We start from the raw sequence: 16,583 nt of genomic DNA on the forward strand, positions 1-16,583 counted from the left end.
ACTCCTGAATCCGACTAATACGCCCTCTATGTTAGAGGCAGAGCTGGAGGATAATGGGGGATTGTCGTCGATTTCCCAGGCGGAAGTCACTGATGTAGTCAAACAACTACACAGTGGCAAAGCCCCGGGATTGATGAGATCCGTCCAGAAATGCTCAAGGCTCTGGGTGTGGAGGGGCTGTCCTGGTTGACACGCCTCTTCAACATTGCGTGGAAGTCTGGGACGGTGCCAAAGGAGTGGCAGACTGGGGTGGTGGTTCAAATATAAAAAAAGGGGGACCAGAGGGTGTGTGCCAATTATAGGGGTATCACACTTCTCAGCCTCCCTGGTAAAGTCTACTCCAAGGTGCTGGAAAGGAGGGTTCGGCCAATAGTCGAACCTCGGGTTGAGGAGGAACAATGCGGATTCCGTCCTGGTCGTGGAACAACGGACCAGCTCTTCACTCTCGCAAGGATCCTGGAGGGAGCCTGGGAGTATGCCCAACCGGTCTACATGTGTTTTGTGGATTTGGAGAAGGCGTATGACCGGGTCCCTCGGGAGATACTGTGGGAGGTGCTGCGGGAGTATGGGGTGAGGGGGTCTCTACTCAGGGCCATCCAATCTCTGTATGACCAAAGTGAGAGCTGTGTCCAGGTTCTCGGTAGTAAGTCGGACTCGTTTCAGGTGAGGGTTGGCCTCCGCCAGGGCTGCGCTTTGTCACCAATCCTGTTTGTAATATTTATGGACAGGATATCGAGGCGTAGTCGGGGTGGGGAGGGGTTGCAGTTTGGTGGACTGGGGATCTCATCGCTGCTCTTTGCAGATGATGTGGTCCTGATGGCATCATCGGCCTGCGACCTTCAGCACTCACTGGATCGGTTCGCAACCGAGTGTGAAGCGGTTGGGATGAGGATCAGCACCTCTAAATCTGAGGCCATGGTTCTCAGCAGGAAACCGATGGAATGCCTTCTCCAGGTAGGGAATGAGTCCTTACCCCAAGTGAAGGAGTTCAAGTACCTTGGGGTTTTGTTCGCGAGTGAGGGGACAATGGAGCGGGAGATTGGTCGGAGAATCGGCGCAGCGGGTGCGGTATTGCATTCAATCTATTGCACCGTTGTGACGAAAAGAGAGCTTAGCCAGAAGGCAAGGCAAAGCTCTCGATCTACCGGTCAGTTTTCGTTCCTACCCTCACCTATGGTCATTAAGGCTGGGTCATGACCGAAAGAACGAGATCCAGGGTACAAGCGGCTGAAATGGGTTTCCTCAGGAGGGTGGCTGGCGTCTCCCTTCGAGATAGGGTGAGAAGCTCAGTCATCCGTGAGGAGCTCGGAGTAGAGCCGCTGCTCCTTTGCGTCGAAAGGAGCCAGTTGAGGTGGTTTGGGCATCTGGTAAGGATGCCCCCTGGGCGCCTCCCTAGGGAGGTGTTCCAGGCACGTCCAGCTGGGAGGAGGCTTCGGGGAAGACCCAGGACTAGGTGGAGGGATTATATCTCCAACCTGGCCTGGGAACGCCTCGGGGTCCCCCAGTTGGAGCTGGTTTATGTTGCTCGGGAAAGGGAAGTTTGGGGTCCCCTGCTGGAGCTGCTCCCCCCGCGACCCGACACCTGATAAGCGGACGAAGATGGATGGATGGATGGAATGGTTGAAGTCATTTATCAAGCAGAAATGATGTGATGCTTTTCTCTATCTCTGTAAATTGATAATATTTCAGTTTTGGACTGTTGGTCTGACATAAAAAGCAACCTGAAGATGTCACCTTGGAAATTGTAATGGGCTTTTTTGTTGAGATTTTCAAAAAACACAGATAATCATTAGTTGCATCTAATGGGGGTGGGGGAGGGCAAACGTTCTCCCTACCTTGAGGTCTCTGTGGATGACGGGTGTCTTGCATTGGTGCAGGCGGGCTACGGCCTCACATGTGTCACAGAAGATGTGGAGGACCTCAGCCTCACTGAAGCCCACATTCAACCGCTGGTTCATCTGCTTCACCACCTGACCCGCTGCAGGAGAAAGGTGGAAGGACAGTTTTAGGACTCGGGTCATCAGTTCAGGCTGGGAAACCAAGTACCAGCCAGCATATTTGCAAACTAAATTTTCCAACTGGGATAGCTTGCAGTTGTCTTGTATACATGTGCTTACATTCACAGCCTCAAGGTGAGACGATTAAAACTCAATATTTCCAATACAGCAAATGGTATCTAAAGGCTTAGATCTTTAGCTATTATCAAAGTAAGTCGGCTACTTTTTTTGCGACCTTAAAAATACGCCATTAAAATAAAAAAGGGAAAGGTCATGTGTCATTTGAGTCCAGGACGTAATCTTCTGCTTTTAGCTTACACTCATGTTTCGAATAACGTGTGCCAGAAAGTGTAGGCAGACAGCAGAATCAATGTTTCAATCTGTTTCTAAGTAAACTAAATATGTCACCATGTAAAAGCTGCATCAATTTGATTATTTTCAGTAACCAGAGTGATGTTTGCATGTAAAAGCGAGCTGCCAGGATAAATAAAGGTGCCACACAAAAGGACAGAGGCAGCAACATACCATTTAACTATTAGACATTAAAAAAGCCACAGGCCACTTTAACTACATAGCCTGATAAACCAGATGTAGATAGTTGGCGAATGCTAGAATGTATTTATTACCCAATGTGCAGTGAAGTTGGCTTTACTTTTGGAAAGCATTGCTGTGTAACTTCCAAGTGGTGATTTGATGAAGACCAAACATCATCCAACATCTTAACTACAGTGTGCGACAAGGACCAAAAACATATAAAACTCACATTTGCAAGAAAAATACATTTGTGGTTAGAAACCATTCTTTTAGTTTTGCTTTAATTTAAGGTTTGCTTTTATTTTGTTTATTTTTCCCAAAGTAATCCTAACTAACCCAAATTAAAATCAGAAGTCCGATATTTGAAAACGGAAACTTCAATGCAGCTGAATTATAAGAGTATAAAACATGGTGTTGTGTCATGGTTTCAGGACGTGTGTATTTACAAACCGAGAGGCTGTACAGTACCTTTACAGTATTCCATTAGGATCAGGACCTCCCAGACGCTCTCCGACACTGCATTGATTGTGGAATCCAGGTAGCCGACAATGTTTTTATGGCCTGACAGCTCCTTCTACATATGGGATGAAAAGATGGAACTAATCAGGACAGAAAGTCACAAGAGTATTCAAGAAGAAGAAGCTTTCCAAAATATAATGGTTACGGACATAGCTCGAACTACAAAAGCCTAACACATGGTAGCTTTTGAGGCATTTACAAAGGATATATGTGGATTGTTTTCACACATTTTGCCCCTTTCAGTAAGTGCTGATGAGCATTCATGTTTGGACTTGTATAGTATCGCTGCTATATTTGTTCAGCACAGGGATGCGGCTAGTCAATGAATAATAATAATAATACAAACTTAAATTCTGCCTTATTGCAAGCTATGACATGTGGATATACCTCCTGGTTTTGCTATGCATGAGCAGTGTTTATAAATCTATGGAAACCACATCCAATTGCAAACGACCACAGAAAAACTGCTGACGCCGATAGCTTCCTCAGAGAATGCATCCCAAAAGGTAAACATCCAGCTGAATTTAGTCTAGTCTCGTCTTTGCAGTCAAGCTACTGTTTGGCAAGATTGCCTTTTGTATTCCTCTACGTTCCTATGCCATGAAGAGCTCTGAACTCCACCTATCTTTCTTAACTTGATTCATTCGCTGGATTAAAGCATCACAGTGTTATATTTGTTGGTTGCTAAATGCCAGCATGACAACACAGACTTGCTGTGTGTTGTGGAAACTGACACACCTAAGGCAGCGTCCCAACGGGCCAGAACTGTGTCAGTGTTTAAGGTCAGCTGTGTGGGTGAGTATTACACAGCTGACGAGGCAAGTAAAACGACACACAAAGCTGGCCAAACAGCTCAGAGTGAGCTGTTCACTGACACACTGGGGTCAAACGTTCAAGACGACACATCTACTGTTATCCACGTAGTACATGTCTATGTCTGCTAGTTTAAAGAATAAATAAGAATAACTTTGAATGACATAAAACACCTTGAATTATCTGCTGTAATCGTGGGAGTTCCAGCTCTTTGTAATAGATCAAACATATCAGCCAATAGACCAGGTGCATTAATACAATGTCACCCAGCACACAGCCAAAAGGCTTTTGCTCTTGCCAGAATGGAAATGCTGGCAAACAGGCTGGGTTAGGAAGATGGAATGAAGCCACTTATACGCACCTTGCTTTATGAGAGCATGCATCTTTACGAGGGCTTGTGTCACCATTTTAAACAAAAGAGTTATGTCCTTAAATTAAATACCTGAAAACTGAGAATGCCCTCATGACATTTTCAGATAATGAGCACAGTGCAAATTAGGCCCTCTGTGCATAAAAAGGGAGAGAAATCGGGTTTCCAGCCAGGGAAGGATTAGAAGGAACACTGTTGACAACTCAGCCGAACAGAGGAATAAAACGGTGTGGAGATCAGCAAAATGACAAGCTAATTCTTTTAATTTCAACTCTAATAAGCTGTGTTCAATTCACATAGCAAATTTACTTTTCAGTAAAAGTTTCTAATTTAACAAACAATACCACCATCTAGAGCTGCACTGTGTATTAAATGACAGTCGGCACCTTTTTTTTAATTTTCTGGCGGCTAAAATACGTTTAGCTGCTGCCCCTCACAGCAGTACATTGCTTATCTCCCGTTTCGGTACTCCGGTCTGCTTCTCTAAAGAGGGGGCATGCCGTCCGCCATCTAATAGACTGACTATGGATAACTACCTCATAGAACCCCATTTCAAAAGATCCGAACTAGCCACTTAAGCACAGGTAATTGAATCTTGATTTCCTGTCCGATGATTAGTATTGTGTAAATCAATACACACAACCAATGAACATATTTAATAAAAGCTCTTGCAATAAAGACAAGCAGGAAGAATTCAGTTGGGTTAAGAGACAACCTCTCCAACCAAACACTGTGATGCCGTTCTCACCATAATAGTGATCTCTCTCTTGTAAACATTCAGGTCTGGGACGTTGTTGACGTACATCCTTTTGAGAGCGCAGCGGACACCGCTGTGCGTACGAGCCAGAAACACCACGGAGAAGCCCCCTGGAGAAAAAGAAGATATCAAGTTAGCATTACATCGCATTATTAAAAGTATGTTTCACACAAAATTGCTCACTGACTAATCACGTTAAATTAGGCAATGGTTTACACAAGACTTAAGTCTCCACATTTGAAAAACAGACTTTGGCTAATGTTCCTTCATGACAGCAACGGTAGTGAAGACATTATAGGGTTAGTGTACTGTTGCAAAAAATGTACATGATTAATCAAATTTTCCATTACAAACTCCTTTTCCCCCCCAAACATCTAATTTCTCACAGTGTCCAATTTCTGTTGCACTGACCATGATTATTTATTGTCTGATTGTGTTTTAATTTTGTGTTTTTAATTTTTTTTGTTTTCTTTTGCAACACTCAGATAAATAATAAATCAAACCGAACAGACATTACATGCCGAAGTAGTCTAGTTGTGCAGTTTAGAGGACAACAGTGGAAGACTGTAGGTGCTGCCAGGTGTGAATGTGGTACATACAGGATGCTGACCTTCTCTTTAAACTCAATGTAGAAAAACATGTGGCAAATCAGGATTTATAAAAAGGCATCCAAGAGCTGATATTTCAACAGCAGCTAACTGGGATGATTTCATGAGCAAGTAGGCTAAGCGCATTTAACTTGCATTGGACTAGTCTGGCATTGCTAAACCTTCCTCCACAGCGCTGCAGAGGAGGGTCTGGTGAGTAGACACAGCATTCTGGGATGGGAGAAACACGTGCTCTGGTTTATTGGCATTTCTTGAAATCAATCACAATTGTGGCGCTAAGCACCGCACAAGCAACGATTGCCGCTATAAAATGGCCTCGGGAAGGAACTTGTTTGGGTGAAACGTGTACATTCAAAGGTTGTTTTAGTCGTGCAACAGAAAACTCAGATTGGACAGATAGTCGAGCTAGGTGTCTGGATTTACCCTGCAGAGATCTGAGGAGCAGTTAACCATAGTCCTCATGAATCAACCGGAGTTTAAAATGGCAACACAAAGAAAGAGGAAGGTACGGCGGACATCAGGCCGAAATGAAAGCCATCCAGCAGAATTTCTGGCGGCAGCTGAACAATCCTGGAAGTGGAACGTCGTGGATATAGACTAGCATTAGACAGACTTCAAATGGGGTGTAATCCTGGAGTAAATTAAGCTATTGGCTTTACAATATTTACAATTATAATAGTTTTACATCTATGGTATTGTCACTGTCCTGTGTGCCTCTCTGGAATGGACTCCGTGTCATTCGGAGGGGGTCACTGAGTGGTGGGCATCAAAGTCTGAGACCGAGGAGGAGAAAAAAAGGATCAACAATGGCACACTTGTTGCATAAAAAGTCACCTTAGGTCAGTTGAAAAACAGCATGGATTTGGATTGGGAATGAGCACACGTGGAGGGGAGCTGAAGTGACCAGTGGGCAATAAAGGCCCTCGCTGAAGAGTCCATCAACATTACTTTTAAATAGATCTCAGAGGCTGTGTTGTTGTGAGGACAGTGAAACTGTACAAATAAGTAATTCAGGTTAAGCCGGTGTGTCCCTGTGTTGACAGTAAACAGATGGGAGAGACAACAACAAACTGAAGTGTAGTGCTTGCTTATATGTAGTAGACATAAGCAAATACTGCAACAGCATTAGATAAGATGAGGTAAATGATGCCATATTGCAGCAAAGGGATAAACAGGCAGCTGATATTAAAGCAAGGCAGATCATTGGTAGGGCTGGATATCGTTCAAAATCTTTCGATCCGGTGCCAATTTCAATACCTCAGTTTCGATGCCGGTTCCTAACGATACATTTTTCCGATACCATATATTTTAAAATCCATTTCAACATCAACAAAAATACATTAAACACAAAGCTTTTATTTTTCACCTTAATTGTGAATCAAAACGGTTATCAAAATTAAAAAATTCTGGTAAAACTGCTCACTCAGAGTAACATTAATAAAAGTGCCTTGCCTTGCAAGCTCAGCCTGTCAGTCAGTATTGAGGGCAGAGAAACCACTGTTGTGTCTGCTTGTCTAATAGGAAGTGTAACGTCAACAGCACCGCGACCGCTTTCGGCTCGCCATTAATATCATATCGCAGCAAACGCTGTCTGCGTGAAGTTTTGAAAAACTGTAACCACACTTGAAACCAACAGTGACTCTGTGACTTCAACAAAACTGCAGGCAGTTTACTCCGTCCGCATCTGTGTGTGTGTGTGTGTGTGTGTGTGTGTGTGTGTGTGTGTGTGTGTGTGTGTGTGTGTGTGTGTGTGTGTGTGTGTGTGTGTGTGTGTGTGTGTGTGAGAGAGAGAGAGAGCTCCGCTCTGTGTCAATATGCAGAAAGGACAGATAAGATTGCACTTGCGCGCTCAGACGCTTTTGGAACCGAAATTTAGCACCGAAAGATAAATCATTTTTCTTTCTTTTTTTTGGTGCCATAAAAAGTATCGGTACCCAGCCCTAATCATTGGATAGTGTAAATGAGAAACGACTACGAACCGCCAACAAAGTGGTGGTTTTTGCCTCGTTTCAAAAACATCTAAGATCCAGGTGATTTTTGATGCCACTGATCCAAAGATTAGCATGTCTACTGCTGACACTCACAAGGTTAGCTGCATATAGACAATTTTTTTAATATATATTTTTTTAAACTAGACAATAAAAAATACAAACTGCTGATGAAACAACAAGCAGCTTATAAAACATGCTGATGCTGCTGAAATGGATAACAGAATGATATCAAATAGCCATTACAAAAGGAAACAAAATAGAAGAACATAGTTTTGTCAGGGAATTTAAATACAAAAAAATAATTTGAATTGTTAAAATAATGCAACAGAATGAAAAGCTGATATTTGCTGCATTTATGAATAGAGCTACCCAGCAGCTGTATCCGCAGACCTGCTGCCTTCTCAAAAACGGATAAAACTGAAACAGAAATTCTGCCAAGACAAAGTACAAGAGCGAATGCTGTTTACACCTGCTGGATGACACTGTTCATCGATTTGCCTTGGCCTCTCTGTGTGGTAAGGTAAGCTTGATGGTCACTCCAAACTGCTGGGACAAGCTTAAATTGATTTCCTGTAACGAGGTAGCTGAGCCATCTGGAGACTTGGGAGAGTGGGAGTGAACTTCTTTAGGCAAAAAACGGAATCATATGACAGTCTTGTGAAAGACTTTTAAAAACAGCAGAATGCAGCAGGACAAGCTACAAGCTGAAACTCATATGTGATGCAGAGTCTGCTTAATGTCCCTGCCATATTAGGAAGAAAAATAAATAAATACCGATGCCGATGTAGTAAAGACCAAACTTTAGGCAAGAATGGAGGCAAGAAGATGTGGGGGTTGGATGGTTAGGATGACAGATAACAAGACTAAATCCATGTGCTCAGGCAGTGGGCCTAAAGAGCAGGCTGTTTAAGCATGCATGGACAAGATACAAAAGAACAGCTAACCTTCGCACAAAAACAAGACAAACTGGAGAGCTACACTTAACACTCTGACAAACAAATTAATTCCCACTCTGTTGCCTTAGAGCAGACTATATGATACGCGTTGGCTGAGACTGTTGACATGTTGACTTGGAATGAAGTGAAGTCAGATGAGGTATACTGATTATAAGATTATTTCAGTCTGAGAGATGCGCCACTGGAGCGAATAATCTGCTCGTCTCTTGTCTAAGACCCATCTCCAAGGTGCTCCAACTACAAACATCTTGTTATTCTCTACAATATACTACAAGGTCAAGATTTGTTTTGGTCAGAGAAGGTAAAGTCCGCACAACGGCTTAATTCTCCGAAAAAATACTTTAATAGTGCAATTAAGGCACACCACGTTTCGGCCCACAATTTGGCCTTCCTCGGGTCAGCTTAACACCTGAACAAGGCCAAATTGCAAAATTCTGGGACAAAACGTTATTTTTCCAGAGCGTTACGCCGTTGTGCAGACTTTACCTTCTTTGAACATTCACTTTTTTGTCCTGCACAAGCAATTACATAGATGTGTACAACATCGTCTTTTTTGAAAAAGATTGGTTTTGGAGCCTCAAATGTGGCAAAAACCATGTAGTGTATACAGCTACAAAGATTAATCGATTAGTTGTCAACTATTAAATTAATTGCCAACTATTTGATAATCAATTTATCGGTTTGATTCGTTTTTTATGAAAAAAAAAGTAAACAATTCTCTAATTCCAGCTTCTTAAATGTAAATATTTTCGGTTTCTTCACTCCTCTTTGGCAGTAAACTGAATATCTTTGAGTTGTGGCCTGAACAAGACATTTGAGGACATCATCTTGGGCTTTGAAAAACAATGATCAACATTTTTTTTTTTTTCTGACATTTTATTATCGATTAATCGAGAAAATGATAGACAGATTAATCCACAATGAAAATAATCGTTAGTTGCAGCCCTAGTAGTGTGCATTAGACTTTACAGAATATACACGCATTCTTACACTGAATTGTTGACTATCCTTCCTGTGATTCCCTGACTCCAGCTGTTAGCAGTCGGTCATTAGAAACGGACTATTTCACAGATCCTGGCAGCCGGCGTTGTGCCTCCGGAGAGGAGGTGGCTTTTGGAAAGTTAGGAGAAGACCGAGGCCTCGGCCCAGGCCATCCTACCAAACGCTTCATGTCTGCCTGCTGGTCTGCTCTGAGACTGACTGAAGCCATATGCTCCAGGATCAGATTCTCACTAAATCACCACCCTGGGGCTTTTGTTGCCTCCCATGACTATGCCAGCCACGGAAGTGGTGCACTATTGAGTGTATTATTCTCCTGAGTGGCTCCTTTAGAGGGGCTTTGTGCTCGGCATACCAAGTTCCTGGACAAATAAGGGACACCAAAACAACACAAAAGGTCCCTGACTGTACAGAAGACTGGCTTCAACCAATCACAACAACAAAGCTGTCTGTAACTTACCGACAGTAACTACACAGATGCAAACAATAACATGCTACGTTAGACAAAGGACTTGAGTGAGATGTGCAAATAGACTCAGAGAAACAGACTGGGACTCTCATTTAACCACAGAACGGTTTCTCTAATGAAACCGAAATTAGATAGATCCCAAATTGGGAAATGTCAGTGTTACGGCAGCAAAATATGAGACACAGAATATAAAAGAAATAATAAATTGGATGAGAATACAAGAACAAATATTTCAAAAATAAAAAGGAAAAAAAAATACAAAAGGAAAGATTGTACAAACATATATACAACTTGGGAATACAATTGACAACCTAATAACAAGCCTGACATCAACAGCTTAAAAAAATGAATAAAAAAAAATCATAAACGCAGTCTACAAAAACAAAGCAGGGATGTTATCCTATCTGGGAGGTCACTTATTTATACACTTATCTTATTTTCTTTTTTTGTTTTTTTTTTAAACCAAATCTTAATCCCATTCAAAAGCTAGCGTTTTCATCACAGGACAAGTGGTCCTCAACCTGTTTGGCTTACAAACCTCAGAAAGGTGACTAGGAGATTATGATTAAGGATTCTTTCTTTGAAGGCTTTTTATTTAATTACTGGCCTTATCCAATAAGGTTGAGATGTAATAGCCAATTCCAATGTGGGTCCAAAATACTTGAATTTTGAATCTCTTTAAAAGTCTTTTATAAAATCTTTCATCTTTTATAAAATCTTTCCTGTCTTTTTAATTAGCAGAAAGTAATTTAGCTGAGCAAATATGTAATATATATAGAAAATAATTATTAGAAATTAGTTGAATGTCTATCCTTCATTGTGATGGCATCCACATACAGCCCCTTTAAGTTACACAGACTGTTGAAGTTTCTGGTGCACAGAAATGTAACTGAATCATTTTAAAAAAAAGGTCCCATGGCATGACAATTTCACTTTGAGGTTTTTTAACATTAATAAGAGTTCCCCCAGCCTGCCTATGGTCGCCCAGTGGCTAGAAATGGCGATAGGTGTAAACCGAGCCCTGGGTATCCTGCTCTGCCTTTGAGAAAATGAAAGCGCAGATGGGCCGATCTGGAACCTTGCTCCTTATGAGGTCATAAGGAGCAAGGTTACCTCCCTTTCTCTGCTTTGCCCGCCCAGAGAATTTGGCCCACCCATGAGAGAGAGACATCATGGCTTTTCAAACGAGCAAAGTGGCAGTTGATCAAGGCCACACCCCCACCCTCCGCCTTGCCCCCCCTCTCTCCTCCTTAATAGCTACAGACACAGAAATGGCACATCCTAAGGAAAGCTCATTGTGGGACTGGCTCTAGTGGCTGTAATTCTGCACCAAGGCTGAATTTCGGGAAAGAGACTTCAGATACATTATTAGGGGACCACTAAGGTCTATATAACAGCATCCAAAGAGCACCATGTCACATGGGACCTTTAATGTATTAAAGCAGTGCTGATGGGCATGTCTAACGCTGGTGCTCAAAGCCCATTAGTCACATCTAACTGTTATTGTACCTCCCGCTCATCTGTTAGCTGGCTGCACTGTGGAGAGGAGATGGAAGCACTTCACCGTGAGGACATGGTCAGTTGTCAGTGACAGTTGGGAGGAAAACCCCAAATCCATCAGGCCAGGAAGAAAGGGGGGTACTGACATTATAGCCTTGTACTGGAGAATTTTCCCCCGGCCCTGCATCCAGCGCTAGGGACCCTGAAATCACTGCAAAGCCTGACTAACTAGGACAGTCAGAGACAGCCCACATGACAGCCTGTGGAAGAGGCTTGAAAGAGGATCTCAACAGCCTTTGCGAAACAGATACTCAGCATACCTATTGATATAGGCAAGAAAAAAAAAAAAAACTTCAAAACTGGAAGAGAAGTGTCTCAGCAAGTGAGGATTAGAGGATTTAGTAACATGCAGCGAACGGAGATGATACGTTTATAGTTTCTGCGTAGGCACAAGGCACAGATGTTCTTCCTCTTAAGCATGAGGTCATCTGTGATAACAGACCATTCTCTTACCGACAGTCTTCTGTTCATATCTTTCTCTCTGTCGATTTCCCTCATTTCATCCCACAGCTTTATACTTAAGTTGGCGTGGCGTCTTAGCTTGTTAAAAAACTACAAACTAAGAATGTAGTTCAATTCAAAGTGCCTCATTCAGCTGCAGAGCTGCTTTGAAGGGGGGAGAATGCCATTTCTTTTGGAGCAGGCTTAGGTATTTCCTCCTGGAGGCCCTCATTGCCTAACATAAAGCCACAACACCTCCCCTACAAGTCCTTACAGCTTAAAACAACTTAAAGTAGACTCTGGTTCGCACTACATTACAAAAAGTGTGAAGGATATCTCCCCTTCAGTTCAGCTTGCAATAACGTTTAAAATAAGTAAAGGTGGTTATGAACACTGGCATGTCTTTTCTCTTATGTGAGTGATGAAATTGTTCTACTTGAAATGATGAGAAATCATGTGAAATGTAAGTGTTGTACTTTGAGAAGCAATTCAGTTTTTTATGCCTCCTTCACCTGCAATCTCCACTTGGTCTTCTTCTCCAACTTCCCCACAAGAGATTGTTATTTCATAAGAATTAAACTTGGACAGGGATCACATTTTGGGTAAACTCTCTAAAAAGGAACAAACCCTAAAAAATTGTCAATCCGTTCACTGATCCCAAATGAATAGGGTGAATTACTTCAATGTCATTCCCAAATAAGATGGCAGTTATTTTTCCAGCATGTTACGGGGCTATTTTAAGGCTGCAGTGACAATGAAGCAGCCTTACATTCAGGAACATTAAACATATTTAACATGAAGACCAGGACCAACTTAAAGGAACACGCCGACTTATTGGGAATTTAGCTTATTCACCGTAACCCCCAGAGTAAGACAAGTCGATACATACCCTTCTCATCTCCGTGCGTGTTGTAACGCTGTCTGACGGCTCCAGCATTAGCTTAGCCCAGCACAGATTCTGCAGGTAAAACAACGTAACATGACACACAGCCATCTTCTAACAGTAAACAAACCGGGAACTATATTCTCAGACAGGCTTGCTGCAAGCATATCACTCCGCCCAAGTACTATATTCTTCCGCCTGAGAATATAGTTCCTGGTTTGTTTACTGTTAGAAGATGGCTGTGTGTCATGTTACGTTGTTTTTTGTACACGCTGTGACTCTACAAATCACAACATGTAAATAGGAACATGTTGGTTTTATTTTGTCACTTATTCGGAGCGGTAGGATTGCTGGAACCATTCACCTGCATGTTCTGTGCTGGCCTGATGCCGCTGGAGCCGTCAGACAGCCTTACAGCACACATGGAGATGAGAAGGGTATGTATCGACTTGTCTAACTCTGGGGGTTACGGTGAATAAGCTAAATTCCCAATAAGTCGGCGTGTTCCTTTAAGTTCCCGATACAATTTGATTACAACTAACACACACAGACACAATTGCATAATAACTACTTATGGCTTAACAGACCCATGCACTTATCATTGTTGGTCATTCAATATAACACTGACCTAAGAATTTAAGCTATTAGTGTGATAATCAACCAGTCCAGTTTGGTTGACAGAAATTAACCAAATGGATTTCTTGCCATGCTGTGCCGGCAGCTCTCACCAATTACCAATAATGACTTTTTGATCTCCAGCGCTTTAGCAAATCCTTGAGATTTTGTGTCATACAGACTAATGCAGGATGGACTTTTGATACTGTAATGAACAAACACGCCGTTTGGTAACTGTGAAACTGGTGTTACAACAAGCCTGCAGAGCCAAACATACGTTTCAAAATGTAAGAGAATAAAAATGTCTCCGTTTCATTCTAGAAATCCATCGCAGACCATCCACACTGAGATCTTTCACATTCTCCAGGCACTGACCAACATCAGTTTGCACTCATAAAGCCCTTGTAAGCCACTTTAGGTTAACGACTATGTGTTAAAAACACTGCTTAATCGGTTTCTCTCGAGTCCATAAAAGTTGCACTGTAGCAACATTCACAAGATGCATCAGTGGCATAGGTTATCAGCCTAAAAATAGGCATTCACTTGCTTTTAGCAAGCAGTTGAGAGATTCTGCACTCTGAGCTTGTTGACTGAACACCACACCAGCATGTCATCTTTTCCAGACCTTTCAAGGTAGAAATCCTGCATTGATTTTTTAGGTAGATACTGCTCTCGGAAAATGGGCAAATTCGGATTCTAAATTTATAGCAAGTTCATTATTTTCCAATATTTTTGTATGAAACAAAGATAACACTGCACTTTGCTTATGTCACACGTGTTTTTAACCCTTTACCAGCATTAACCTACAAAACCTTAGTTTCCTCTTCCTGCCAAGTCAAATATGCATGGCCATACTGTAGCAAGGAGATAACCATGGTTGTTGCAGGTCAGATATTTTTAAACTTTTAGAAGTGATGGTGGAACTCTGCCAAAACACAGAGGAGCTAGTGGGATGCTGCAGGCATACTGTCCTAAAATGAATGAAAGGTGTATTCATAGAGGAAAAACAGCTGAAAACCTCAATCTGGCAAATGTTCCAACATCTAGGAGTGTGATTCGTTCAAAAGCATGCTGATCGCATTTCAACGTTACCAGTTTTAGAGGAAACACATGTTTCACTCGAACTGTTAAGAGTTCAGTATGCATCTTAAATTTGGATCATGGTTTGCTCGTCATATCGGCTTGTTGATGAAAATGTGGTCAATGAAGTAGTCTTTTTGAGAATGCAAAATTATTCAGAATGGAACCCCATGGAAAAGAGTTTATGAATTTGAAGTATCTTATGAAGCTCTGTGTGGAAATAAACCTTTCTGGAAAAAATATTTCTTGTAAAAGGATGCTCCGTTTTCTATTTCTATTCAAAAGACTCTCCATCACGTTTATCTGTGTTTTAAGCCCCCAACGTTTCCTTCTAGGCAGCGCTGCCTGGAAGGCACTAGGATTTAGGCAATGGTTATGGTTAGGTGCCTTAGGAGACGCTGGGTGCTTAAAACACCATCGAGCCTCCATCCCACTTACCTCTGCTCTGTATTAAGCACCACGCTGCTCTTCCTCAAAAAAGGACAGGTCACTTTCAGCTGGCAAGTGCCTTGTACATCTGCTTAGTGCCACTGCAGCATTTGAGCATTACAGCATTGCATGAACAACCTCTGACAATCTATTTCTTTCCTATGATATAGTACTGTCCAAAATATGTAAATCTGTTTGTCACAATTATGGCACTAAAAGATTTCCTGTGGAGTTTTTCACCTCTCATAGCGCTGTAGAGTTATTCTTTTGCACACCTACGCTCATGCACATGCACCGGTGACACTACGGCCAATGGTTTCACACTATTCCACTGATCCACAGTTGGCAGTAACATGACCAGAAATGCAGGAATGGGGGCGCCTGGGTAGCTCACCTGGTTGAGCATGCGCCCCATGTGCAAAGGCTCAGTCCTTGCTGCAGCGGCCGTGGGTTCAATTCCAACCTGCAGCCCTTTGCTGCATGTCACTTCCCCTCTTTTTCCCCCCATTACTTACAACTATCCTGTACAATAAAAGGACTAAAATGCCCCCCAAAAAATAAATGAAAAAAAACAAAGAAATGCAGCAATGCACCAACAAAGGCAGTGAAGACTGCAAGCAAACATGGATGTAAACCATGGCTGGATTTAAAAAAATGCTTTGCAAATGTTTATGAGGAAAGAAATGCATTCAAAACATTTACACACGTATACAGAATGCATTTTGGTGAGTAGCACTGAATGTAAACACAACTTTTGTTTGTTTGCAAGAGAACTGTACAGGGCACCTTTAAGGAAGAATTCATGGCACTCTGCTTCCTAGATCAGCTTTCTCAACCTTTTTTTTTTCCCCAGTCAGGCCACCCCTAAAAAAAAAAAAAAAAAAAAAAAAAAAATCAAAATCTCAAGTCACCCCAGTCTAAAATGTATTCAAAAACTAATACGACGGCCAACACACGCACATATGTGGTTTTAACAAGGGGGTAAGCTTCGCTTCAGAACTCGAACCTCCTATGGCACCATTATGATGCTACAAAACGATCACCTCCCGTTAACATTCCATTGACTGCCATTCATTTTGACAGCGAATAACTTTACATCTGAAGCGTTTAAAGAATATTTGTCCATTGTTTATTTCTAAAGAAACACGACAATGTATAAAAAGCTCCATTACGTTGTACCTCACGTTATGGCTCCGTAGCAGACGTTTTTGTAAAAATAGGCTAACGATTGTGTCAAAACCAAGATATAATATAATACAGAGAAATTACTGTATAGTAGCTACAGGAGAAGCTCGCAGGCAGTTTCGACTTACATTAGCTGTTTAGGTTTAATTACTAATGTTAACTAGCATTTTAGTTAGCAATAATTAGCCTGTGCCCATGTTATCTCCTTACATATACCTACGCTCTCCGTCTCTGCAAGATTGGGAATGATTGAGATTTCTCTTGGCACAGCTATCAGAAGACTTCCAACTTTCATACAGGTTGCTCACGTCACATTTACTTTGTCTCTCTCAGTTGGAAGCTGCGCAGTAACGCTCAGTGCTCACCGGAAAAGTGCT

General features: G+C 42.1%; 1 protein-coding gene across 4 annotated transcripts in view; it reads right to left on the reverse strand.

Moving 5' to 3' along the window:
* Positions 1 to 16,583, reverse strand: part of bmp2k (BMP2 inducible kinase) — a 63,150-nt gene that overhangs the window by 31,270 nt on the left and 15,297 nt on the right. For all 4 annotated transcript variants that reach the window (XM_028578645.1, XM_028578644.1, XM_028578646.1 and 1 more), the window contains exons 2-4: positions 4,982 to 5,100; positions 3,000 to 3,105; positions 1,836 to 1,978 (exon numbers count right to left, since the gene is read on the reverse strand). In XM_028578645.1, coding sequence (XP_028434446.1) covers positions 1,836 to 1,978; positions 3,000 to 3,105; positions 4,982 to 5,100 — 368 coding nt within the window. The remainder of the gene's footprint in view (positions 1 to 1,835; positions 1,979 to 2,999; positions 3,106 to 4,981; positions 5,101 to 16,583) is intronic.

This window comes from Perca flavescens, chromosome 5 (genome assembly GCF_004354835.1).
Source record: "Perca flavescens isolate YP-PL-M2 chromosome 5, PFLA_1.0, whole genome shotgun sequence".
In the NCBI taxonomy this organism is placed as follows: Eukaryota; Metazoa; Chordata; class Actinopteri; order Perciformes; family Percidae; genus Perca; species Perca flavescens.